At 58.5% G+C, this 25192-nt stretch overlaps 1 protein-coding gene across 8 annotated transcripts; it reads left to right on the top strand.

Annotated features, from left to right (window-relative positions):
* Window positions 1-241: 241 nt before the first annotated feature.
* Window positions 242-24794, top strand: CSNK1E (casein kinase 1 epsilon). 8 transcript variants are annotated; one of them, XM_060656352.3, is made up of 12 exons: window positions 245-512; window positions 3911-3998; window positions 12314-12424; window positions 12539-12687; window positions 14171-14399; window positions 15364-15534; window positions 17035-17183; window positions 20426-20486; window positions 21295-21487; window positions 21587-21726; window positions 22476-22541; window positions 23720-24794. In XM_060656352.3, exons 2-11 carry the CDS (start codon window positions 3923-3925, stop codon window positions 22490-22492), a joined length of 1296 nt encoding a protein of 431 aa, XP_060512335.2. In that variant the 5' UTR covers window positions 245-512; window positions 3911-3922; the 3' UTR covers window positions 22493-22541; window positions 23720-24794. The 8 variants fall into 8 exon arrangements, with proteins under 8 accessions (XP_060512332.1, XP_060512335.2, XP_060512334.2 ...); XM_060656351.3 differs by having other exon boundaries at window positions 23530-24794; XM_060656353.3 differs by lacking the exon at window positions 23720-24794 and adding an exon at window positions 23237-23482.
* The last annotated feature ends 398 nt before the right edge of the window (window positions 24795-25192 follow it).

Raw genomic sequence — 25192 nt, 5'->3', positions numbered from 1 at the left:
CAGGGTGTCGGTGTCTGTGTGTGTTCCCCGGCCCCACACGTAAGACCGCCTTCCCGCAACGCGCTCCTCGCCAGGCTGGGGGACTGTGTTTCCCTGCCGCGCCCCCCCTCCCCCCACCAGCGTCCCCGGGAGCCGAGGGCGCGGGCCCTTTAAATCCTCCGGGGCGGCGGCGGCGGGCCGGGGATGACATCAGCGGTCGGGCCCGGGGCTCAATGGGAGCCGGCGGGCGCGCGCCGGCCGGGAGCGCGCGAGCCGGCGGCGGGGGCGGGCGGGCAGGAGGGCCCGGAGGAGGGAGGTGGCGGCGGCGGCGGCGGCGAGAACCTAGAGCCAGAGCCCGGCCGGGGCCGAGCGGAGCGGAGCGCGGCGGCGGCGGCGGCGGCGGCGGCGGCTGGGCCGGGAGAGGCTGGCGCGCCGGGCGGCTCCGCGAATCCTCCGGCATCCGCCCCGGCGGGCCGCCCCCGCCCGCGGCAGCCCCCAGAGCAGCGGCCCGGTACCGGCGCCTTCCCGGCGGGGTAAATATTGGGGGGCCGCGGGCCCGCGGAGGGGCGCAAACCCGGGGGGAAACGGGGCTCCCTCCGCCTCTTTGTTTTTGCGCGAGAGGGAGGGGAGGGGAGGGCGGACACACGCGCGTTCGCACTCGGGTACGGGGAGGGGGGGCAGCCCGGGCGCCGCCCGCTCGGCCCGGCGAGGACAAAGGCGCGGCTGGGGACGAGGAGGAGGAGGGTGACTATTATTTTGCAGGCTTAACCGGGGGAGGCCCCCCCAGTCTGGCCCGCCTCCCCCTCCCCCAGCTGGACCCTTCAAGGCCCCAGCCGGCCGAGAGGCCACCCCGGGCTGGGATTGGGGGGACGCTGCGGGGGGGAGGGGGAGGTCCGGGACTAGGGTGCTGGGGCCACCCTAGACTGTTGATACTGTTGATTCGGGCTTCTCGGCCAAACCCTGGGCTTCTGTGTGTTTCGCTGGACAATCAGCAGCGCCTCCCCCCTTCTCTCCCGGCTCGGGGCCCCGGACCTGGGGGTCAGCAAGGCTGCTCCCGTGTGTCGGATGGGGGTGCTGGGGGGGGGCGCCTGGGGGCCCTGAGGTGATGGGGTGTGTGGTCACTCAGCCACAGATTCTGTTTTCCTTTGTGGAGAGAAAGAAAGGGGTGGGGGTTATTTATCAGATCGCATTCTCCCGTTTCTGCTGGGAGAAATCCGTGTTTTGCGAGTCTCCGTGGACACAAACTATGTTTTGTCCGGGTCTCTCTAGAGAGAGGATTCCCAAGCTCCTCTTCACGCCCAAACTCAAAGTGGGGTGAGCCCCCTCCCCAACTTTTCCCTTAGTTCTCTTGCTTGTGTTCTCAGCACAACCTTCCTGGGCACAGCCTTCCTCAGGGAGAAGGATCTGGGGAGACGGGGATCCAGAGTGTCTGAAGTTACGCCCAGCGAATGCCTGTTTGGGGGCTCCTTTGCCTTACTGTCTAGAGCGTCCCTCCAATTTTTATTTTAATGGTCCAGTGATAAGGGCTCTGGCTGGGGGTGAGGGGGTATCAGAGAGTAAGAAAACTGTCCATGTGCTCTGCTGCTTGGTAGTTTGTGTAATTTTTTTTTAACCCGCTGAAACTCCGGATTTGCGTCTGCTTTTTTTTTTTTTTTTTTCTTTTTCACTTCGTTTTTTCCACCCCCCACCCCCCCCACCATGGGAGAATCGGCAAAGAACTGGAAAGCTTCTCCTTTTCCTGACTCTATCCTTTCTCCTTTCCTCCGGGCGGCTTTTTAGGGGACAGTGCTGGGACAGTCTAGGCTCTCTCTGGGGCCCTGCCCCCCGCCCCGGGTCTGGGTGGCTAGCGCCCAGCCGTGGTTTCCTGCAGGGCTGTCGTTTGCACCCTCTCTTCTTCCCTTCTCTGCCCACAGCCCGGTGAGTGGGGAGGGGCTGGGGGGTCATGTGCAGTGTATTTATGTAATTTATGTAAGACACCCAGACGGAGGGCGCGGGTATTTATATAACCTGGCGTGGGTATTTATGTAATATAGGATGCGGGTATATTTATGTTTCTCTCCTAACCTGCGGCTTTCCTGGCTGCCATGTGTGGTCTCTGAATTGGCGTTGGGGGAAAACGGGCTTGGGGAGCAGTGTTCGTGTATGTACACACCCGTGACCCCCCCCCCCCGTCCCCTCCCCCTCTGTGCGGCTCACGGTGTGCGTCTGCTTTTCTTTCTTCCTTTGGTGGGTACACACAGGTCGGTGTGTCTGTGAAATGTGAGTTTTCTGCAAATGTGGGAGAGTGTTCCGCTGGCAGCCGCGGCACCTCAGCCGGGACTGGCCAGGCGTGTGGGCAGAGGCCCTTGGTTGAGAGCCCAGAGTTTGGCTGGCATGGGGTGGAGGCTACTTCCTTGTGGCCACCGGGGGAAGGGCCAGTGGCGGCTCCCTGGGAGTGAGGTGCCAGGGCTGGATGTGTGTCCTGGGCAGGAGCTGTCGGCTTCTGGCCTCTGCGGGGCCAGAGAGCTCCAGCCTGGCCATCTGTGAACTAGATCTCGCCCATCTCCCCTCCCAGGTGGGTCTGGCTTTGGGGATAGCGTTTGGCATAGGAGAGGCAGGGCTGCTGTGCCTGGTACATACAGCTGCTTTTCTGTCTTCCTGCTTTGCTTCCCAGGCCTGGCAGGAAATCAGTCCTGATTGTGTCAGGTGGGGCAGCGGGAACCCTGTCTGGGTCCGAGGTGAGGAGACTGCCACCAAGTTGCTGCTGTGGAGTGTGGGGCAGGTGATGTGGCCTCCCTAGTTCCCTGTCTGCAAAGGGAGACCCCCCCCCACATGAACACTCTGAGACGTTAGGGATCCCCCGTCTTTCTCCCCATTTGATAGTTCACCATCCCCTCTCCCCTAACTGTAGAAACCATCTCCTGGCCTTTGAGTTTCTTCTTCTGCAGGCCAGGATCCTGGAGGGCACAGGGATCCCCACCAGGGTGGCCCCTGATGTCTCATGGGCTTGGGCACAGGATGGGGCACAGGAAGGAGGGGAGCTGCTCACATCAGCATCCTTCCCTCAGACCTCTCCTCCCACCCCAGAGGCCAGTGGCTAAAAACCTGGCTTTGGTTGCCTCAGTTGCTCTGTGGGGCCCTCTGGGGAGACCCTCCTTCTAGTCTTGAAGGAAGCCAACCCCAAACTGTCCATCCCCAAAAATACGTGCAGCGAGACCTGTGTGAGGTGCTTGGTGTTGTGGGAGAGGGAGGTGACTGGGTGTTCTGGCGGCCCCCTTTCCTGGCTGCCCCCTGGGTTGGGGAGGAGGCCCCTCTCCAGCAGGGCACGCCGCACACTGGCAAGTTCTGGCCTCTGGAAAGACCAGGCCAGGCCGTGGAGGCCTCGTGTCCAGTTCCTGGCACTAGAAGCAGAGAAGGTTAGGGGTGGGGGCCGGGGTTAGGGTTCACCTTGTCCTTCCGTCCCTGGAGGTTGGAACTTGCCGGTGGTTGCCATGGTAGCACCCCCAGAACGAGCAGCTCCTGTGCCCCCCCATCACTCCCTTTGTCTTTGATTTTCCTTTCAGGGTCTTGGCCCTTTGTGACTGGCCCGCACCTGAGAGGCTCTTATTGGAGGGTCCCCAGATGAGTGTCCCCCGGGGAGATGCTTGCTTGGCTCTTTCCTCCCGGGCCTTATCTCCAATTCCGCCTTCTGCCCGGCCACCCTGACATGTGTTCTCAGCCCGCCTCCGCTATTGCTCACATGTGGAGGCCATCAGGCCACCTGGCACCTGGATGCCCTCGGGCAAAGCCAGGCCAAATCTCTTCCTGTACAGTGGGAGGGAGAATGTTGGTCTCCCGAGTTCCTTGGGTCTTTCCCTGGCCTTTGGTGGGGGATGTGGTGGGGTCCAGCGGCCTAGGCTCCCTTCCCGGCTCCCCGCTTCCCTGACCCGTGTGTCTCTGCTTCCCTCTGCAGCGAGAGTGAGTCATGGAGCTGCGTGTGGGGAACAAGTACCGCCTGGGACGGAAGATCGGGAGTGGGTCCTTTGGAGACATCTACCTGGGTAAGTGTCTCTGGTTCCGGCCTAGTGGTTTTGGGGCCCTGGGGACAGCGCCGGGGACAAGCAGGAGGGAATGTGGCAGGTCTTCAGGCTCTGAAGCCAGAACTTGGCTTCAGGCCTCCCGTGGCATGTTTGGGCCATTTTGTCCCCAGGGCCATCCCAGGTAAGGAGGGAAGCAGCAGGTTGTGGGGGAGGCAGGCCAGGGGGCTCCTCACGCAGTCAGGGTGGGGTGGGGTGCCCACCTGCTGCAGGCTGGGCAGAAGAGGGTATTTTTAGCTCTGGTTTCCAGCTGCAGGTGACCTGGGTCTCCAGCTGGGCGTGGGAAAGGCCAGGCTGGGGTAGCACCCCTGTTTCTTGCCTCCTGGGAGAAGGATGCTAATAGGCAGAGGAGGCCTGGGCCCCCTCCCTCTGCTTGGGGGGCCCCCTGGAATTCAGCCCAGGCGGGCTTCGGAATGACAATGACGCAGGCTCTCCCAGTAACCTCTGGGTGAGGGTGGGGGGTAGGGGTCTGGCCATAGCGTTCTGGATCTTTCTCTCCGGATGTGCTTCCTGTTGAAAGTCTGAGTTTGTTCCCGTGTTGTCATTTGAAACGAATCGCTCACCCCGTTCCCTGACCTGGCAGAAAAGGGTCTGGAGGGGAGATACTGTGTGGGTAACCTTGAATGGGAGTTGTTAGAGCAGGGTGGCCAGCCCCTGGGGTTTATCCTCATTCCTGTCCCTCTTTTCTTCCTTGGAAAAGCAAGGTAAATAATTTCTGTCCCGGGCAGAGAAAAGCATCAAGGCAGTGTGCTGTGCTCATTGGTTCTGAACTTGGGGAGGAGGGGGTTTCTCTCACCCAGTGGTCTGGGTCTCTGCCCTCTTGGGGTACGGACTCCTTCTTGGTGAGCTGCTGCCTCCCCCATCGGAGGGGACAGGGAGGGGACGTTCTCTGAGCACGTAGTTGGTTCTGGGCAGGGTCCTAGTTGAATGTGGTCGCCCCGCACAGCAGCAGCCTCTAGAGCCGTGCTGTCCCTTCCGCACACATCAAGAAGCAGGTGCAGTACCATCAAATTGGCCACCCAGGGTTTCTCTTGAACACTAGAAAAGGCAGTCTTTATACCCCACATGAGCGAGAGGGTGTGACAGAACATGAGGGGAAGACGTCAGACAGACCCGAGTTCCAGACCTGGCTTTGTGCAGTTGCAGGAAAGTCGTGTGGCTGCTCTGTGCCTCAGTGTCCCCATACGGGAAGTTTGTGTGATGTTGAGGCCTGGCTGACCAAGAGCAAAAGGCACGGGGAGTAGTTTTTGGCCCATGTGCACATCTGCTTCTAGGAAGCATCCAATCCAGGGCCTTCTCTTTGCAGAAGGAACAGAATGGGGAGAGGCAGGCCAAGGTCATTTCAGAAAGCTAGTGTCCCTGGTCCATGTGGTGGGACCTCCCTGGGGGCAGGACTTCCTGTTTATCTAGTTTATTTTAAAAACCAGACCCAGCTTTGCTTCTCTTTGGACAGGCCCTGATGTAAACTCTACCAGGGTGCTTCTCGTATGCCCTTGAACAGGTGATGACCTCTGCCAGCCTTGGCTCCCCTGTCAGTAAAACGGGGTCATGAGGCCCGCAGGGTGGTGAGAAGTCACGAGATCAGAGTGTGCACAACGCCCGCACGTGTCGGCCCAGCGGTAGTGCTTTTATGTTGCCCCCCACCCCCCCCCCCCCCAGCCCTCCGTCTTTTTTGGGATTTGCTACTGTCCAAAGGGTTTGGGTCCCCTTCGGCCTGAGTGGAGGTGGGGAGCCCGTTCTGCCCTGAGCAGCTGCCCTGTCCAGCCTTTGCTGGGTGCTCAGGCCGAGGGGGTCCTGGCATGACGCCGCGTCCTGCTCATTCCTGGGCTCCTGCTAGTGTGGGGACAGTGGCGATTGTAGGGCCTCCCCGGCTGGCCTCGCTGGCTCCCTTTGTTCAGAGCTCTGGCTGCATTCTTGTCGCTGGTGCCTGTGCCAGGGCCTGACTCCAGATGGCCTCTGCAGGTGGGGTTGGGTGCGGCCTCCGGGCCCTGCTTTCCAGGATCACCCGAAGGCGAGTGCTTTGTGGATATGGCTTCGAGGCCTGCAGCTTCTCTTCCGGTCCCGTCTCCAAGTATCATAAGGGGACAACCAGGAGAGTGGGACCAGCTTTGTCAGGGCCTCAGGTCAGCTACACGGGGTCCAGAAGTGGCCGAGACTGTGCCCACTCTACCACCACTGGCTGTGCGCCCTTGAGAACTCCCTGTGCCTCTTAGTCTCTGCTCCTCGGTTCTCAATGGCGAGGGGACAGTGCTCCCCAACAGGTGGTTGTTGGGGTGCTTTCTTCTGCACTTCCAGTCCAGCCAGGTCCCTGATTATATACGTGAGTCTGTGCTGGGGAGAATGAGCCCCCACGTGAGGTTGGTCACCCCCTCTCCCCACCCAGGACTTCCCCAGGCCCCAGATCCTAGGGCGGGCCGGCTCCAAGCCCTTCTCCATGTCCCAAGTTTGTTTTCCAGACTGGCCCATCCCCCAACAGGGCCACTGTATCCAACTGCTGGGTCACCTCCACCACCCCTGCTCTGGCACTCTTCACTTAGAATTCTCCTCCATTGCCCCCACAGAAGGTGAGCGGTGTTCATCCAGGGCAGGGCTGCCTCAGTGGTCCAGGGCTCACTGTGTATGTGTCTGTCGATTGAACGACTGAGCTGCTAGACAGTTGGAGTAGAGAAGAAAAAAGAGTCTTTGGGGACTAACATTTAAATCCTGGCTCTGCCCCCAGCTAGACCTATGACCTCGGGCCAGTTACGTCACCTTACTGAGCCTCAGTGGCAGAACGAAGGAAGCTCAGAGACAACAAGGCTTGCAGCTTCCTGATAGAACCCAGAGGCAGCAAAAGGGGCCTTGTGGTGGTGGGAGCCTCTGGGGGCAGGCAGCTGTGGTGGCTTTCCAGCATTCTGCAGGGACATGAAGCCTTGGCCTAGGAGCGAGGTCCGTGTCCTGGGGAAGCGAGCGTGGCATTTAGTCTTTGACCTTTGGTGTTTTAGTTTCTGTGGCTGTCAAGGAGAGATACAAACAGTCCTCGCGGGACTGCAGGAGAGTTCAAAGGAAGAAAGGGCTCCTTCCCCTCTCCCCCTCTCCCCCCTGCACACATCTGCTGAATCATAAGAGGCCCCACTTCCAAAGTGTCAAGGTCTCTGCCTCCTGCCTGGCTGGGACCACAGTCAGCTCTTGCCTGGACAGTTAGTTGGAGCGGCTCCTTCTGGGGCTCCCTCGCCCCTCACATGCCCTTCCAGTCCTTTCTAATATGGCGGTGGGTCCGAACGAGGCCGGGGGGGGGAGTACAGATTTATGTGTCCCACAGGAGACATTTGGCAAGATCTGGGGACATTTTTGATCGTTTCAACTCAGGGAAGAGGAGGGTACTGCTGGCAGCTGGTGGGTGGAGGTCAGAGATGCTGCTGACGGCACAGCAAAGCACAGGACGGTCCCCACAGCAAAGAACTGCTGGGCCTCGGGTGCCAGTGGGAAGGCCGAGAAAGCCTGTAGTAAGGCATTCATACCCGGCCTGCAGAGTCTCAGGCTCATGGCCGGGATCTTAGCCTGGCATTTGAGACCCTTCTGATCTCTCCCTTGCTCACCTCTTCCCGTGTCTTCTTCAGCTACCTCCAGCTCTGGCTGCACCAAACGACTCAGAGTTTGCTGCACCCCACTCCCGTCTGGCCTTCGCAGGTGCTGTGACCTCCCTCTGGCACAGTCCCGCTCATGCATCGGGAGCCCTCGCGGCCTTTCCTCCCACTGGCCTGCGCGTGGTTAGGACCTCTGTGGGCTCACCTCTGAAGCCCAGGGGCCGGTACTTACCAAACCCAACTTTTGTTGAGCACTTACTGCGTGCCAGGCACTCAAAACACCCTCTCCTGTGCCACGACCTTACTGTCCCCGAGACACGTGTGTGGCTCTCCCCGGCAATGACTGTTGCTATGCCAGAAGCGCTTTACAGTTTGCAAAGTACTTTTTCCCCCGTGGCTCCCTGGATTTGGTCCTCTGTGTTCTTTTTCATTTTAGTTTCATTTTACGTGGTTCAAAAATGAAACGACACAAAACCCAAAACCAAAACACAAAAGCATGCTACGTGAAAGAAGCCAGTCACAAAAGATCGCACATCGTGTGATTTCACTTACACGAAACGTCCAGAATAGGCACATCCATAGACACAAAGGAGATGAGTGGTTTTGCCCAGAGCTGGGGTTTGGGGGAGATGCGGAGCGAGTACTGAGGGGTACTGGTGTTTGGGGTGAACTTGTGAATATGCTAAAAAACCACTGCATTGTATACTTCGGAAGTGATTGGAAGTGTGTGAATTCTGTTCCAACACAGGTGTTGGGAAAAAGTGACCACGAGGAACCTGGTATCCAGTGCGGTGTCCCTTCACCCTTCCGGGGCTAGGGGTCGGCGGAGCCCTGTAGCCCTCCCGGGTCCTTACTGGTTTCTCACGCTTCTTTGCAGTGTTTTCTTACGTAGATACAACCAAACACAGATCGGGACGATTTCCCCACCTTTCTTTGTTTGTTTGTTTTCAAACTGGAAAGAGCAGAGAATACATACTACTCTGCACTTTGCTTTTTCACTTCCTGTATCTTTGAGATCTGTCGGCTTGGGCACAGAGAGAGCTTCCTCATTCTTTTTCCATTGTATTCTGGGTTCTTGGTGGGCCCTTCTTTCTTTAACCCGTCGCCAGAATGATGGCCATCTGGGCTGTGTCCACGTTTTGTTGTTGGAAACAGCTCACCACGGACAGCCTCGTCCCGGGCCTCTTTTGCACTCGCCAGGGTGTGGCGTGCAGTCCCGAAGCGGGAGCGGGGACGCGCCTGGGGCACAGTGCCCACCGCCCCACAGCTCTGCCGGGACAGCACCCGCGTCTTACTGTTGTGGCATTGCCACCAGTCACAGGTGGGAGTGCTTTTTCAGGACCACATGCGTTTCTCTCATAAGGGGGCTGAGCATCTTTTCATGAGAGTACGCCATTTTTATATGAATGATTTCCTCCTCTCCAACTGTGTGTTCAGATTCTTTACACTATTTCCTTTGAGCCTTGAGTCTTTTTCCTACTGATACGTAGGAGCTCGTTAACGTAGTAGGGCCACCAGCTCTTTGCCGCTGCGAAGAATTGCAAGTATGTATTTCTTAGGACTTTGTTGCTGGTGTTTTTGCCACAGAGAAGGGATTCCCTTTCTGGATGGGACAGAGCCCCCCCCCTTTTTTTTTAATGGCCTTCGGATTTTAAATCAGGGATTAAAAGGCTTGCCTACCCCAAAGTTAGAAGGCAGTTCTCTCTTCTATTCCTCTAACGTCTCATTGTTTTCTTTTCTTTTTTTTTTAACTTTTTAAGATTTTTTTTTTTGTTTTTAAGTAATCTCTACACCCGAAGTGGGGCTTGAACTTACAACCGCGAGATCAAGAGTCACATGCTCCACTGACTGAGCCCGCCAGGCGCCCCTCGACGTTTTCTTTTTATTAAGTGTCGAGTAGGCACAAAGGAATACGTACAACAGATATGCATGGTGTTGGGCACCCTTCCCCTCGGGGGAGGACGCGCCTGTCATCTTGCAGGCCCCTGGCACCCCACTGTATCGCCTCCTCTGCTTTCCCCTCACAGAGCGAACCACTGACGATTGAGATCGTTCCCTCTTGCGAAAGAGTTTTATCACGTTTGTATCCCTAGCCCTGACACTGCTCAGCACTGCACGTTTTGAACTGTGCCTGCCTTGTTCTGTCTTCCTCTTTTTTCTCTTCAGTTGAGGTGAAATGCACATAACAAAATTAACCGTTTTTAAAGTACACAGTTAAGTGGCCTGCGGGACGTTCCCGGTGTCGTCCTGCAACCACCATTCCTACCTAGTCCCGAAACATTTTCATCACCCCAAAAGAAAACCCTGTACCCATTAAGTAGGTACTCCCTCTTTCCCCCTCCCCCGACCCCTGGCAGGCACCAATCTACTTCCTGTCTCCGCAGATGGACCTCTTCTGGACATTTCCGATCACGGAATCATGCAATATTTACGCTTTTGCGTCTGGCTTCTTCACATAGCGTGTTTGTAAGGTTCATTAGCGTTGCAGCGTGAGTCCGTCCTTCGTCCCCTTTTGGGCGGGTTAACATCCCACCGCGTGGAGAGATGCATTCAGTGTGTCCACGGGTTCGGTGCTGGGCACTGGGTTGTGTTCACGTTGGGTTCCTGTGAATGGTGCCGCCCCTTGCTGCCTTGTACTGAGTGCGAAGATGCCGGGAGCCGCCCGCCAACCTTTCCTCTGCACAGCCCTGCGGCATCCCTCGCTCTGAGACTGCGTCCTGACTTGGCCGTTCTGAGGTTGGACCTGTGGCTGGTTTGGTGGTGTGCACATTCTTGTCCTCCTGGGGGCTCCCATGTTTCTGGAGGGCACACACTCAGGAGTGGGCTTGCTTGGGCGAGGGTTTGTGTGTGTTCAGCTTTACTAGATAAAGAAATGTCAACCTGGTTTTCAAAGTGGCTATGCTTGGGTGCCTGGCTGGTTGAGTCGGTAGAGCATACAGCTCTCGATCTCAGGGTCATGAGTTCAAGCCCCACATTGGGTATAAAGATTACTTTAAAAAAAAAATGGAGGGGCGCCTGGGTGGCGCAGTCGGTTAAGCGTCCGACTTCAGCCAGGTCACGATCTCACGGTCCGTGAGTTCGAGCCCCGCATCGGGCTCTGGGCTGATGGCTCGGAGCCTGGAGCCTGTTTCCGATTCTGTGTCTCCCTCTCTCTCTGTCCCTCCCCCGTTCATGCTCTGTCTCTCTCTGTCCCAAAAAAAATAAAAAAATAAACGTTGAAAAAAAAATTAAAAAAAAAAAAAAAAAAAAAAAAATGGGGATGGGGCGCCTGGGTGGCTCAGTCGGTTAAGCGTCTGACTTCGGCTCAGGTCATGATCTCGCTGTTCGTGAGTTCGAGCCCCGCGTCGGGCTCTGTGCTGACAGCTCAGAGCCTGGAGCCTGTTTCAGATTCTGTGTCTCCCTCTCTCTCTGACCCTCCCCCATTCATGCTCTGTCTCTCTCTGTCTCAAAAATAAATAAACGTTAAAAAAAATAAATAAATAAATAAAAATGGGGGGGGGGGGCGCCTGGGTGGCTCAGTTGGTTAAGCGTCCAACTTTGGCTGAGGTCATGATCTCATGGTTTGTGGGTTCCAGCCCCACGTGGGCTCTGTGCTGATAGCTCAGAGCCTGGAGCCTGCTTCGGATTCTGTGTTTCCCTCTGTCTCTACCCCTCCCCTGCTCACGCTCTGTCTCTATCTCTCAAAAATAAATTAAAATGTTTCTAAAAAATTAAAAAAAAAAAAAAAAAGGCCGGGGCGCCCTGGTGGCTCAGTCACTTGAGCATCTGGCTCTTGATTTCAGTTCAGACGGTGATCTCATGATTTGTGAGTTCAAGCCCCACCTCAGGCTCTACGCTGACAGCCAGGAGCCTGCTTGGGATTCTCTCGTTCCTCCCCTCTCAAAATAAACTTGAAAACAAGGGGGGGGGGCCAAGTGGCTATGCTCACCTATACCCCTCACCTTTTTCTTTTTCTACACACTTTTGCTTCACTGGGGCTTTCTCCTGGTGTGTGGTGTAAACTATGCAGCCAGCTGTTCCAAGGACCCTTATTACAGAGCCTCGTCCTTTCCCCTGACTTGAGACTCAGACCTTCCCTCACCCTAAATTCTTCTCGTGGTAGCGTTCTCCTCTGGACTTTCTGCTCGGTTTGTGTGTTAAGACTACACTGTTTCAGTGGTTGCAGCTACGGTTATAGCCGGCCCATCTCTCAAGTCTAGCCCCCAGACCTCTAGCTCAGTCCACTCAGTATTGGAGCTGGGGAAACTGAGGCAAGGCACAATTTGGATGTGGGTCTTTGTTGAGACAGAGCCTTGCCCTACCCCCTTCTCTCCTTCCCACACTGACATCCCACTGACCTCACTCCTCTCCGGCTCAGTGGCTCCCATTCACCAGGATAAAATTCCTTTTACGTGACACGTCTCCCTTTACATCTGGCCTTCCCGCTGCGCCGGCCTGTGGCTCTGTGACATGTCTGTAGTTCTTCCCATCCCTCCCCTCACACGTGCTGCCCTTCTTGCTCTCTGCAGTCGCCTAAGCTGGGCTGGTTCCTGCCCTGTGCCCGCAGCCCCTCCACTTCCCTTGGATGCGGTGCCGGGCCCTTTGCCACCATTCCGGCCTCCCCCAAGGGGTGCTGAACTGCTCCGGGGCAAACACGAGTTAGCCCTGGCCCGGGGCCACCTGCCTGGCCCAGCATGACCCAGGTCCCTTGTGCTCCTCCCCCGCCCCTGGCAGGTGCCAACATCGCCTCTGGTGAAGAAGTTGCCATCAAGCTAGAGTGTGTGAAAACGAAGCACCCGCAGCTGCACATCGAGAGCAAGTTCTACAAGATGATGCAGGGGGGAGGTGAGAGCTGTAGGGGCCTGGGGGCGGAGCGTGAGGAACTGTGCATGAATATGCGCACACGTTCACAGGAGGGCCTACCCTGACGCCCCCCCCCCCCCCCACTCTGGCCCTCAGTGGGAATCCCGTCCATCAAGTGGTGTGGAGCCGAAGGTGACTACAACGTGATGGTCATGGAGCTGCTGGGGCCCAGCCTGGAGGACCTCTTCAACTTCTGCTCCCGCAAGTTCAGCCTCAAGACGGTGCTGCTCCTGGCCGACCAGATGGTGAGCCCCCACCTCCCCTCCCAAGCCAGGGACTGTGGGCTCTGCTGGGCTTGCAGCTGCCCTTCCAACCGCTGCGTCCCCACCATGCCACTGGGCACAGGGTGCCAGCTCTGCCTGCTGCCTCTGGAGGCTGCCACAGCGGGAGGCAGTGACAGGGCCATAGGACAGGCTTGGTTCCTGGACCGGGACCAGAGGTCCTTGACCATTGGCTATAGAATGGAGGAAGGGGTTAAATGCAGATTCCCGGTCCCACTCCAGAAATCCTGGGTTGGGCTCTTGGGGTAGGACCTGCTCTCCGGTGATTCTAAAACTAGTGAGCATACAGACCTGGGTCCCGCCCCGCTGTGGTGACTGTAGGAGACCGCTAAGCCTCTCGGAGCCTCAGTCGTCTCAGATGAGAGTCTCCCCTTTGCTGGGTTGTTCGTTGTGGGGTCAAATGGGACTCCACACGGTGCCTGGACCAGAGCAGATGCCTCCTGATGAGCTCTCCTTGGGTCCTGACGCCCTGTTAAACTCAGGGGCGGAAAACTCTTTAAAAATATAAAAGCACAGAATTTTGGACTCTTATTTTATATTTACATTAGCTCTGTGCCCAACGTGGGGCTCAAACTCACGACGCTGAGATCAAGAGTCGCACACTCTGCTGAGTAAGCCAGCCAGGTGCCTCAAAAGCTACAATGTTGGACCCGGAATGATACGCAGACCTCTTATTAGGCAGGGGTCAGGGTCTGCGGCTGACCTATAGAAAGTCTGCAGGCACCTGCAATTTTGGTCTAAATGTGTGTGTGCAGAGGAGAGTCGTCAGGTTCTCACGGGATGTGACACTCAATAAAGGCTTAGGAAATACTCAGCCGTGCCAAGCGAAGCTGTGGATTTTCAGAAGCCTGAGGTCCAGAAAGGGGACTGACTAGCCAGAGGGTGTATCGTACGCATATAAGTCAACTTACTTTTCTGACCTGATGTTTAAAGGAAGAGAAGAGTCTGTGTCTGCCTGACTTGGGTGTCCTTTGCAAGCTGGGGGACAAATCCTGTCTTTTAGACTCCATCTCTGTCACCATTGTCGAGGCTTCATTGGCTCTTCTCCCTCTCCCCCCTTCCCCCGTAATTTGGTTGCCAGAACACCCTTCGAAATGCTTCTCTGACTCTGGCTTCCGGCAGCAAAGGCTTCCATGGGGGCCCAGATGCCTTTCCAGGTTTCATTTCCTATCTTGCTCTCTTTCCCCATCTCACAACAACCTCGGTGAACTCCTCTTTCAGAATTTCTGTATCACTTCCTCCAGGAAGCCTTCTCTGACTTGCCCCTGGAAATCGTCTTACATAGTTGCAGACAGATCTTTCTCCCCTACCCGGGGCAGGGACCATGGATGTGTTTTCCGTCCCTGCCACCCCAGTCCTCCGCCCCCGATCCAGGGCCTGGCGCAGAGTGCTTGGCGAAGGCCCTTCCGTGGACCGCTTGCTGAATGATTTGCTGTCCCCTCCCCAGATCAGCCGCATCGAGTACATCCACTCCAAGAACTTCATACACCGCGACGTCAAGCCCGACAACTTCCTCATGGGGTTGGGGAAGAAGGGCAACCTGGTGTACATCATCGACTTTGGCCTGGCCAAGAAATACCGGGACGCCCGCACCCACCAGCACATCCCCTACCGGGAAAACAAGAACTTGACTGGCACTGCCCGCTATGCCTCCATCAACACCCATCTGGGCATCGGTGAGTGTCCGAGGCCCGAGAGCAGTGTGCACCCATGGGCTGCTGGCCGGGACCCCGGCTTTCTGTGGCCTGGATTTACCCTCACCACCATCCCCCCCCCCCCCCCCCCCCGGCCTTTTTTTCAGTTTATTTATTTTGAGAGAGAGATTGAATCCCAACTAGGCTCCGTGCCATCAGCGCAGAGCCAGATGCAGGGCTCGAACTCACAGACTGCGGGATCACGACCTGAGCTGAAATAAGAGTTGGACGCTTAACCAACTGAGCCACCCAGGCACCCAGTTCCCCCAATTTTTGCCCCAAAGTCAGATCTTCCCCTTAAGAAGAACTGTGGCGTAGCGAGCGCCTGAACGTGCCTTTTTCATCCCCACGGCAGCCTTGGAGAACGGGTGGGGACGGTCCCCTTTTACAGTGTGGGGAACGCGGGCTCACAGGTGCAGCACAGGTTGCTTTAGGCTGTGCGGCTTGGTACGAAAGCTGGATTTGACCTCAGCCCTGGGTGATGCCACGCTCGTGCCCTGCCCGCAGAGTGGGCTGGCGGGGAGGTACCAGGGTACCCGTTATATATAGTTACTGATTGAAGAAGTACCTGAGCTGGAGAAACTGCCCTTTTCTTTCCTTTTTCTTCTTTTAATGTTTATTTGGGTTGGGGGGGGGGAGTGTGTGTGAGTTGGGGAGGGACAGAGAGAGGGAGGGAGACAAAGGATCTGAAGCAGGCTGCGTGCCAACAGCAGAGAGCTCAGACCATGAACCGCGAGATCATGGCCCGAGCCGAAGCCAGATGCGCCCCCAAACTGCCCTTTTCTGCAGAAGCGTTAATAACCTGCACCTGTTTGTGTTGGGGTTGCAGCAAGTGAGCGTGAGGGGGTGCAGGGGTGGTGCCCCCCCCGTTGAGGAGGGTGTCCTGGAGGAGGGGATCCCGGCCCGGGCGGACCCTGCCCCTCACCCCGTCCTCGATTCCATGCAGAGCAAAGCCGTCGAGACGACCTGGAGAGTCTGGGCTACGTGCTCATGTACTTCAACCTGGGCTCCCTGCCCTGGCAGGGCCTCAAAGCGGCCACCAAGCGCCAGAAGTACGAGCGCATCAGCGAGAAGAAGATGTCGACGCCCATCGAGGTCCTCTGCAAAGGCTACCCCTGTGAGTAGCCCAGGTGGGGAGGCGGCCAGCCTGGGGACCCCCGAAGGCCTCTCGGAGGGGAAGACAAGGCCACGCAGCCCACACCGGACCGCTGCTGCCCCCCCCCCCCCCCCCCCGCCCCGCGCCAGAACCGTTAATCGCATGCGCCCTGTCGCTGCTCGGGCCTCCTCTCCGGCCTCTTCTCGCAAGGGCTGCGTGTTAGGAAAAGCTAGTTCGGCCTTACCCCGGGAGCCTCCTTTGCTACCCGCATAGAACATGTCCCTACTGACGCTTCTCCCCAAACGTGGGGGGTGTTACCCGCCCCTCGAGCCGTTCTGTGCGACACCAGCTGGGTGTCCTCTAGTGCAGCTCCGTTCGGCCGCCGTCCGCCTGGAGGTTCAGGGCTTGATCCCACGGGCTGTCCTCCTCCTCCCACCTCAGATGCCACTGACAAGTCCAGGTTGCCACCTGCGCCGTGTGTCTGAGGTTCCCACGCCCTGCTCTTCGGCTGGGATTAATCTGCTAGGGCGGCTCGTAGGAGCCCGGGAAACTTACCTCGTCTACCACTTTATTAAAGGCTGTGCCGAAGGGTGTGGACGAACAGCCAGAGGAAGGGGTTCGTAGGGTGAGGTGTGGGAGGGGCCCGAGCACAGGGGCTTCTGTCCCCAGGGAGTCAACGTGTGTCACCCTCCTGTAGGTGGATGCGTTCACCTGGAAGCTGCCCAGACCCCACACTGTTGGGGTTTTTACGGAGGCTTCCTCACATAGGCGTAAACAGTCACTGACTCCATTTCCAGCCCCCTCCCCTCTAGAGAAGTGTTTGGGGAGATGGGGCGTGAAAATTCTAAGCTTTCTAATCGTGGCTTGGTCTTCCTGGTGACCAGCTCCCATCCATCCAGGAGCCGCCGGGAGCCCGCCCAGAGTCGCCTCATCCGGAACAAAAGATTCTCCTAGTGCTCTCAGCGTTTAGGGCTTCCCCAGGGTCTTAGGAATTCTGTGCCAGGAACCGGGGGCAGAGCCCAGTGTACGTTCTGTTTTCTGTTCTCTCACGAGGGGCTCTCCCCACCCCTGCTGTGGGCAGGAGGAGATGGAAGGTTTCCCCCTGTGGCTTAGCGCACGTTGGGAGTTCCCATTGATTGGGCTCTTGGCTGTCCGTTGGGCTTGACAGCTCTTGATCTGCTATCTGCAAGGCTCCCAGAATGGTCGGCAGGAGCAGGTAGAGCGGTGACCTAAGGCCTTGTGGGGCCTGCTCACCGCGGGGGGACGCTCGCCCCTAACACACGCCTCCTCGGTTCTCATCGAGTCTTCGGAGGCTCTGCCCGCGGGCAGGGACAGGTCTTAGTGCCACCCGGACGCCCAGAGTTCTGCTCTGGTGCCATCTTGTGTGTCGCCCGCCCCCCCCCCCCCCCCACCTTAGGTTGAAAGTATTTGTGGGGACGGTGGGTGGGTGGGACGACACAGGCTGCTGGGCCGCCCGGGAGCCCGGGCCTCACCTTTTCTGTGCCTTGTGACCCCCGCCAGCCGAGTTCTCAACATACCTCAACTTCTGCCGCTCGCTGCGGTTCGACGACAAGCCCGACTACTCCTACCTGCGCCAGCTCTTCCGCAACCTCTTCCACAGGCAGGGCTTCTCCTACGACTACGTCTTCGACTGGAACATGCTCAAATTCGTGAGTCACGTGGAGGCCAAGGCGGGCTTGGGGGACTGGACGGGGAAGGCCCTGACTCACGAGGCCAAAGTGACCCAGTGGCGGGCGGGGCTCCCGAAAAACGGGAGCTATGAGCTGGACAGCGCAAGCGACCTCGCTGGGGTCCTGGAGTCCCCGCGGCCCCCCCGCTCTGGCCTCATCTGTGCTGACAGCACGTGCCGCTGCGGTCAGCAGGGCCCGGGCAGGGCTCCACCTCCCACCAGACCCAAGAGGACCTGGCTGGGCCTCGAGTCCCTCCTGGGCGCTCTCGGTGGGGCGTGGGTGGCGCTGGCGGGCCCCCCCGCTGTCCTCATTGTCGCCTACACCACCCTGCTCTTGTTCTGCACGTCCCAGGCGGCTGCCTTCACCGTGGCCCCTCTGGCCAGCCTGGACCCATTCATTGTGGTTTCTTTCTTCCTGGTCATGGGACCCTGGGTGTTGCTAGGCGGTTGCTCTGTCTCCCTCTCTTAAGGGTCTTGGGGGTAGGGTGGGGAGAAGCGTGCGCCAGCCATGCCCCGGAGCTCCGGAATCTGTGAAATTGTGTGTCTTGTTTCACATCTCTTCTGGAAAAGGGGGCTTCCTCGAGCCAGGCTCAGCCCCGTGACAGCGAAGCTATTGCACTGCCCTGCCCCCGCCCCTGTCCCTGTGCCGGGCCCGCGTACCCACCCTCTTACTGGTAAGGACCCTCTGAGGCCTGGCCTTTCCAAGATTTACCGCTTGGCTGGGCAAGCACAAGAGGCTGAGCCTCTGCTGTGCTCTCTGTCCCTTCCAGGTGCCCGGCGCCCCTGGGCACCCAGGGCCCTCCAGATAGGCCCGTGGAGGAGGTGGAGGAGCTGCCCCCCCAAAACTACTGGCCCGTGGTCTGGACTCCAGGGCCCCAGTTCTGACGTCACCAGGTGTGTCTGAGCCCATCGGGGCCAGGCCTGAGGAGGTGTCCCTTGGCGTGGTGGGGTGCGGTGGAGAGGGGGTGGTGGAGAAGGCCCTGCCGGGAGCTTCTTGGGGATGAATCAGCAGCTGCCTGACGAACAGAGCCTGAAGGAGGGATGATGTTCACCGCCCCGGAGGGCCTGGTGGGAACGGGCTCCGGGAGCGGCTTCAGCAAGACCCTGACGGTGGCCTCTGTATCGAACCCGAACTCATTAAACGCCCCCCACCTGTACCGCGCTCCATCCTGGTGTGCCTGTCCTTTCGTGGCGGATCCCCTCGGCTCGCTCTGCCAGACGCTCAGGACGCGAGGCCTTATTCTCTTGGACGCTGGGGTCGGCACTGGGTCTCGCGCCCCTCTTCTCTCTGGGTCTCAGGCAGTGGCCTGGTACCGTTCCCTGAGGAGTTCGACAGAGGTCGGGCAGAGAACGGCGGTCTCACGGGCCAGGGGACCCGAGGGGTAGGGGTGGGAGATGGGCAGTGGGGCACCGTACAACCCAGACCTTGCAGCCGGGAGTGTGGCCGGGGGCCAGCTCTTCTCGCCGGAGGGCGTTGCTCAAGGCATCTGGACGCTGGGCACTCACTCATCTTTGTGGAAAGTCATTCCTGGGTCTGGTTCGGGGATGGGCTTGGCCCTTCCTCTCCGTGTAGCTCCAAGAACGGGTTTTACGTTGTCTAGGCTTGGGCCATGCCATATGGTAGCCCCTGGCTCCGTGTGGCTGGTTTTTAATTAATTAAAACTAAAGCTGAAAATGTAGTCCCTCGGTTGCATTTGCTACATTTCAAGCCCTCAGGAGCCACAAGCGGCTGGTTAGTGGCTACCATAGCCAGCGAGGTAGACGTGAACCTTCCCGTCATCACAGAAAGCTCTACTCTAGATGGCTCCTCACAGAACCTCTCGTGGGAGCATCCGGCTGGCAGCATCTCACGTCAAGCCAGGCCAAGAGCGCCCTCCCCGCTCACTGCTGCCACTCTGAGCCCTTCCTGGGGTCCCTTTTGAGGCAAGCTCTCGAGTCGGAAGCTGAGCAGAGGTGCCAGCGGCCTTATTCCGCACCGATCTCTGACTCGGCCTGGGCTGGATCAGCGGGCGCCTTTGACCCCGTCACCATGGTGAGCTTGACCGTCTTCACCTGCCCTTTGGCCGAAGCATCTGCAGACCTGTGACGGGGACCTTCCATGCCTTCACCTCAAGGCCAGGCCCCCCGGTGCCATTACCAGCACCTACCTGCAGACTGGACACCGTGCTGGGCACAGAGGGCCACGGGAAGGATCTTACCCTTGACTGAGAGCTTCTCTCCCTGAAGTGGCCACCCCGTTCAGCATCAGGGCCCCGGAATCCCTGGATACCTGGAGCCTGGGACACTGCTCTCAGCACACAGAGCCGCTGTGTTCCAAGGTCCAACCAGCAGGCCAGGAGGATACTCCATATAGCCAAGGACAGGGGTCCACACGACAGGGCTGGATGCTTGTGTGACTTTGATGTTGACCTTTTGTGTTTTCTGTGGGCAAATAAAAGCCAAGAAACCTCCCCGGTGTGCATTTCTTGAGGCATCACTGGTTAGGTGGAAACGTGGAGAATAGCTCCTCCTGCTTCGGGCCTGGCCTTGACCCGAGACTGCTGGGGTCACAAAGGGCAGGGTCTCCAGCCCTCTGCTCAGTCGGTCGCCCCAAGGCTGTGCCCCTCTGAAGGGACCACTTGACTTCATCAGCCTCAGTTCCCCCAGGCAGGGGATGAACACATCCCTGGCCTGCCCTCAGGAGGTTTCCTGAGCGGTGCTGCGGTTCTTCTCACAGGCTTGCTCTCGTTCTGGCTGAGTTGCTCTCAGCCAGCTTGTCACTGAGTGGGCAGGAGCCCGGGAGTGGAGAGGGGGTGGAGACTGGGAGTCAGGAGGTTGAACCCTGGTGGTTCCAGGCCTGCCTGCACAGGCCTGTGGGCGGGAGGGCTGGGCATGCGCATCCCTAAAATGTCCTACAAAGTCCTCTGGGGTGCAGAGCGCAGAGCAGAGCCGGGTGGCAGAGGCCTGGATTCAAATCCCGGCTCTACCCTGAGCTGTGACCCCACGTAGGTCATGAGGACTCCTTGGGCCTCAGTTCCTCACTAGGATTCAGGGATCATTCTGATCCCTAGTCCCTACCTCTTGGAGTTGCTTCAAGGCCACGGCCATCCCCAGCCGTCATTTCCCAAGGACAGCAGGGCCTTCTCGGCCATTTCCCTGGGAGAGACACAGGGTTGCAGGAGCCTGCACCCCGTGGCCTGTGACCAGGCCCCCCCACTCAGCCTGCAGCTCTCTTCTCCACAGATGCCGCCCCCCTCCTGCCAGCCCCCTGCCCTTCCCTGTGGACGACCCCAGGACCAACTAGGTAACGCGGCCGGGTGCCGCTCCCACGCCGGGCTCCTTTTCTCTGGGCCTTTCTCCTTTCCTCCTGCACTGGGCGGGGGCAGCAGCTGGAGGGCAGGCCCTGGGGGCTCATGTTCCCCCTTCTGCCCCAGCCTGCCTGTTGGGCCTCTATTTCTTCTATGGGGCATCTAGCCCGTTCTTTCTCGAGCTCCCCCTGAGCTCTTGTCTTGTCCCAGGGCCGGCAGCATCTGTGTGAGTCCCTGGGCCTCCCCCACAGCACCTGCCAAAAGTCACTGCCAGGTCCAGGGACAGGGGAAGAAGAGCCTTTGACAAGATCCCCTGGCTGGCGCCCTGGTCCAAGTGCTGGCCCTGCCTTCAGCTAGCCTGTTACTCCTTCTCTGGGTCTCTGAACACCTGCTCTGCTCTGTTTGGAAACCTGGAGGGGCCAAGGGCTTCTGAACACAGTAGGGGCCCAGGTTGGGAGGGCCAAGGAGTGCCCTTGGTCTTTGTGGGGCATTAGCCCTCTCGGCTCTGCTTCGGCCCCATGAGACCAGGGCAGAGTGACCTCCCTCTGCTTGTCAGACCCAGCTTCCTCCTCCTTCCGGGCGGTCGTGTGGCTTCGTTTCTCTGTACTGTGTGATCGCGGGTCATTCCCAGGCTTCTCGGGCTTCCTGCCTGGCGGGGAGGAGGTTGGACCAGAGGGTTTCTGAGCTGCGTCTCCCCCAGGTGCCCGCCTGGCCTCCTTCCCTGTGCTCTGCCCTGCGCGAGTGCCGGATCTCAGAGCACCCTGAGCTCACAGGGGCTGACCAAGTCTCATCTCCTCCCCACAGGGCGCAGCCCGGAACCCCGAGGACGTGGACCGGGAGCGGCGAGAACACGAGCGCGAGGAGAGGATGGGGCAGCTCCGGGGGTCTGCCACCCGGGCCCTGCCCCCTGGCCCGCCCACGGGGGCCACCACCAACCGGCTCCGCCCTGCTGCCGAGCCTGTGGCTTCCACCCCAGCCTCCCGCATCCAGCAAGCCGGTGAGCGGGGACCTTGTGTGGCGGGCCGGACCCGGGGGGTGCCGGGGGCACCCAGGGACCCGGACACTGAGGGTGGCTACCCCCCGCCTCACCCTCTAGGCAATACTTCTCCCAGAGCGATCTCACGAGTCGACCGAGAGAGGAAGGTGAGCATGAGGCTACACAGGGGCGCGCCCGCCAACGTCTCCTCCTCCGACCTCACTGGGCGGCAAGAGGTCTCCCGGATTTCAGCCTCACAGGTGAGCCGCCCTCTCTGCAGTCCTCCTGCACCTCACCGCTGCGCCACGGGGCCTTGGCCTGGAGGGAGTCCGGGCTCGGGCTTCTGTTCTCCCCGCTCCGATAACCTTGGAGCAGCCCTTTTTGTTGAGCAGGGACTTGGCTTCCTTTAATCGCTCTGAGGTCAGCTTAGCCCCACTGACCAAAGTAGACTGAGGCTCAGAGAAGTAGGTCGCCCCAGCAGGTGGTGGAGCTGGGATCCTGCCTTCACTACCGGGGCCCGGCCTGGGTGGGCAGCCGGGGAGCTCACAGAGCAGGGGCTCGTGGTCCCTGCCGTCAGGAAGCCTCCCTCAGGTCAGGGTCAACACAGGTGTGAGAGATGGGCAGATCCCGTCTGGTGGCCTCACTCAGGACCATGTTTGGACTGGGAAGGTTAGGAAGGGGCAGTCCGCCGTGGCCCAGGGAAGGTGTCTTGGCAGAGTGGGGCAGGATACCTGCTCTGGTCCTTTTGTCTGCCGTGGGAGAGGCTCGGTGCGCCACGAGCTGGGAGTCTGGTGCCTTGCCTCTCTAGCCAGTGTTCTTGGCTACAAAGCAGCTACATCCTAAGGTTGTTGAGATCGCACAGCCCTGCCCTTGGCTCCAGGGGCAGGGGCCGGGGCAGGGGCCGGGGCCGGGGCCGGGGGTGCGTGGAACTCCACAATGGGAAGAGATTTGCCAGGTTACCATTACTAGCAGCTGATGTCCTCCCCCCGCTGTGCCTCTCCTCCCAAAGACAAGCGTGCCATTTGACCATCTCGGGAAGTGAGGAGGAACCGCCATCCGACCAGTATTTGCTTAGGTGAGTCCATATCTGCTGTGCATGCAGCCCAGCCAGGTCTAGAAACGCCCCTGGCCCCAGGAGGAGACGAGTCTATGTTGTGGGGTACGGGGGGGGGGGAGTGGCAGGGACCCCTAAAACCAAGAGCTCTCAAGAGAATTTAAAACCTCGAAGCCACTTGATTCAGGCTCTCAGTAGGCCCGGCCCACACCAGCTAACTTCTGCCAGAAAACTCTTTGCCGTTAGGCCGGTCATCCGTCTGCCCACCCCGCCTCCCCTGCCCGCCTCTTTGCCCTAAAGTTGTCCGGAAAGTTAGTTCCTAGCAGAGACAGTCTCCCGACCCAAACCCTGACCTCCCCTGGGGCTTTAGTCCTGCCTGTCCCAGCCCTCGGGCTGTTTTTAAACACTTCTTTCACACAAAGCACTAGAATAGGGACTTAGGAGTACTTAGGAGTCTATGTGCTGGAATAGAAGGCGCTCGGTGGCCTCCACAAGCCCTCTGGCCAGTGTGAACCTCGATGGGAGTTTATGACCATGTGTGGTCTCCAGGTGGTGGACAGCAGGCCTCTGCCCTGGGGCCTGGCTTGGGGAAGGGGAGGTGGAGATTCTTTGGGGGTGAGGGGAAGGTCCCAGCTCCCCGGGGACTACGAACATTTCAGGGGGCTCCGCCAGCTTGGCCTCACACCAGGACGCCCTGGGCACGATTTGCTCTGCAGAAATTCGTTCCAGAGATCGAGCTGGGACCTAAAACAGGGCTTACCTTCGTCGGATCTCAGGTCCGGGGACCAGTCCTTCCGTGGCAGGGTGGGGCAGATGTGTGGCCACTCAGCAAGAGAACAGAGGAGGGAGAGAGATTGTGTTCTTCCTGTGAAAGTGGAGCACCCGCTGTGTGCCCCAAAGAGGGTCCCGTTCAAAGCCTCAGGTCAAGGGCGCAGGAACTGCAGGTGGTCTGGCGGATGGGTGGCCAGAGGCAGACATGCGCCTGATCTGTCTTTTCTCCTCCTTCTAGTGTCTTCACTGTATTTTCTTTTAAAAAACAACAACAACAAAAAGATGGGGGAAAAAACCACTCAAAAGAACAAAAAGGAAAAAAAAAAACTCAGCGTAAAACCGACGATGGATTTTGTTCCTTTGATTTTTTTTTTTCTTTTCTTTTCTTTCTTTTCTTTTTTTTTTTTTTTCCTGCCAACGGCAAGAAGATGGGAAACCTTCAGCACAGCGGATCCTTGTCCCTCCGCATTTGCCACTGTCCACAACCTCCAGGCTCCCAAATGCTCCCCCACGCACTGGGCTCCGCGTGCCAGACGCCAAGGCCCCGCCCCAGCCAACACAGACACCAGCCGCGAGGGGAGATCTCTGTGTTGGAGATGCAGACGGTCCTCCGGTGCCATCAAGAGATGGCCTGAGGAGCTGGGGGAATGGTTTGGCTGGTCGGAGGCAGATCCCACTGGGTGCTCTTGAACCTCAGGACCCCAGGAGACATGCACAGCCCCTCCCGCCCTGCAGTGACCGTGGCCGAGTTTCTGTGTTGGGCTTTTACCAGCGTCCCCTGAGCGTTTGGGTCCCTTCTTTGCCTCTCCAAGAAGACTTTGAGGAATGGGTCTCAAGGTGGTGGGGGCTGAGATTCCTTGTGTGCGTGTGTGTCTGTATCTGTAGCTCCCAGGACAGCAGGTGCCCCCCCCCCCCCCCCACCTGCCAGGCCAACGTTTTGTTCTCCTCCTAACAAGGACACAGCGACCTCCACGTCCCTCAAGAAGGCCAGCGGGTCCTCGCCACCGCCGACCCCGGAGACTGTCATCAGCCTGGGGCAGCCCCATCCCACTTTCCTGGTCTTAGGGCAGAATCCGTGGAGACTGCTTCCAGAAAGCATCTGGCTCCTGGGTTATAAATGAATTCTCCGGTCCTGACACCCACTGGGGTCCCACCGTCCCTGGGTCCTGCCTCTCTTGAGGAGGAGCCTGGGGTCAGGGCTGGGCGCTGGACTTTTCCACTCCTAGTTAACAGCTGTTTTTACTTTCTTTTTGTTTGTTTTCTCCATGTGTGTATTTCCTAATTTATTTACCTCTTTTTCCCCTTTTTTCTTTTTCTTTTTTTTTTTTTTTTTTTAATTAAAGAGCAAAGCTTTTTATTACTTTGTAATTTAAAAAACTGAAAAAAAAATACTGAAGAACTTTGGGGGGAATTTTGTACTTTTTTCCTGTGTAAATATTGGACTTTTTTGAGCTTTATTGTGGTTGTTAATTTGAAGTAATAAAGTAGAAAAGGATAACGTGACATGGGCAGCCCTCGGTCCACCTCTTTGCTGGGGCGGGGCGAGGGGGAGCCCCTCCCCCCCACCCCCCTCCGCAGCAGACCTGGGAGCGGGTGTGGCTGGCAGTCATAGGTGCCTCCCTGGGGATCTTTTAAATCAATCTTTCAAAAACCGCAGACACCCGCCAGCCTGCCAGGGGGGGGGGGGGGGGGGGCGGGGCCTCATTCAAGTGCAGATTCTGACTCCGGAGGGTTGGTGTGTGGGGACTGAGTGTCTGCCCCCTCACAAGGTCCAGATGATGCCTCTGGCCCAGGACCACAACTGCAGAGGAAGGTTGAAAGCTCTCTTCACAACCCGATCTTAACCTACACTAGAAGTCTGAGTGAGGTCCTATTAATCTCCCTGCCTTCAGATGGAAAAA

The sequence above is a fragment of the Panthera onca genome, chromosome B4, assembly GCF_046562875.1.
Source record: "Panthera onca isolate mPanOnc1 chromosome B4, mPanOnc1 haplotype 2, whole genome shotgun sequence".
In the NCBI taxonomy this organism is placed as follows: domain Eukaryota; kingdom Metazoa; phylum Chordata; class Mammalia; order Carnivora; family Felidae; genus Panthera; species Panthera onca.
This window is presented reverse-complemented; position numbering and strand designations above follow the sequence as displayed.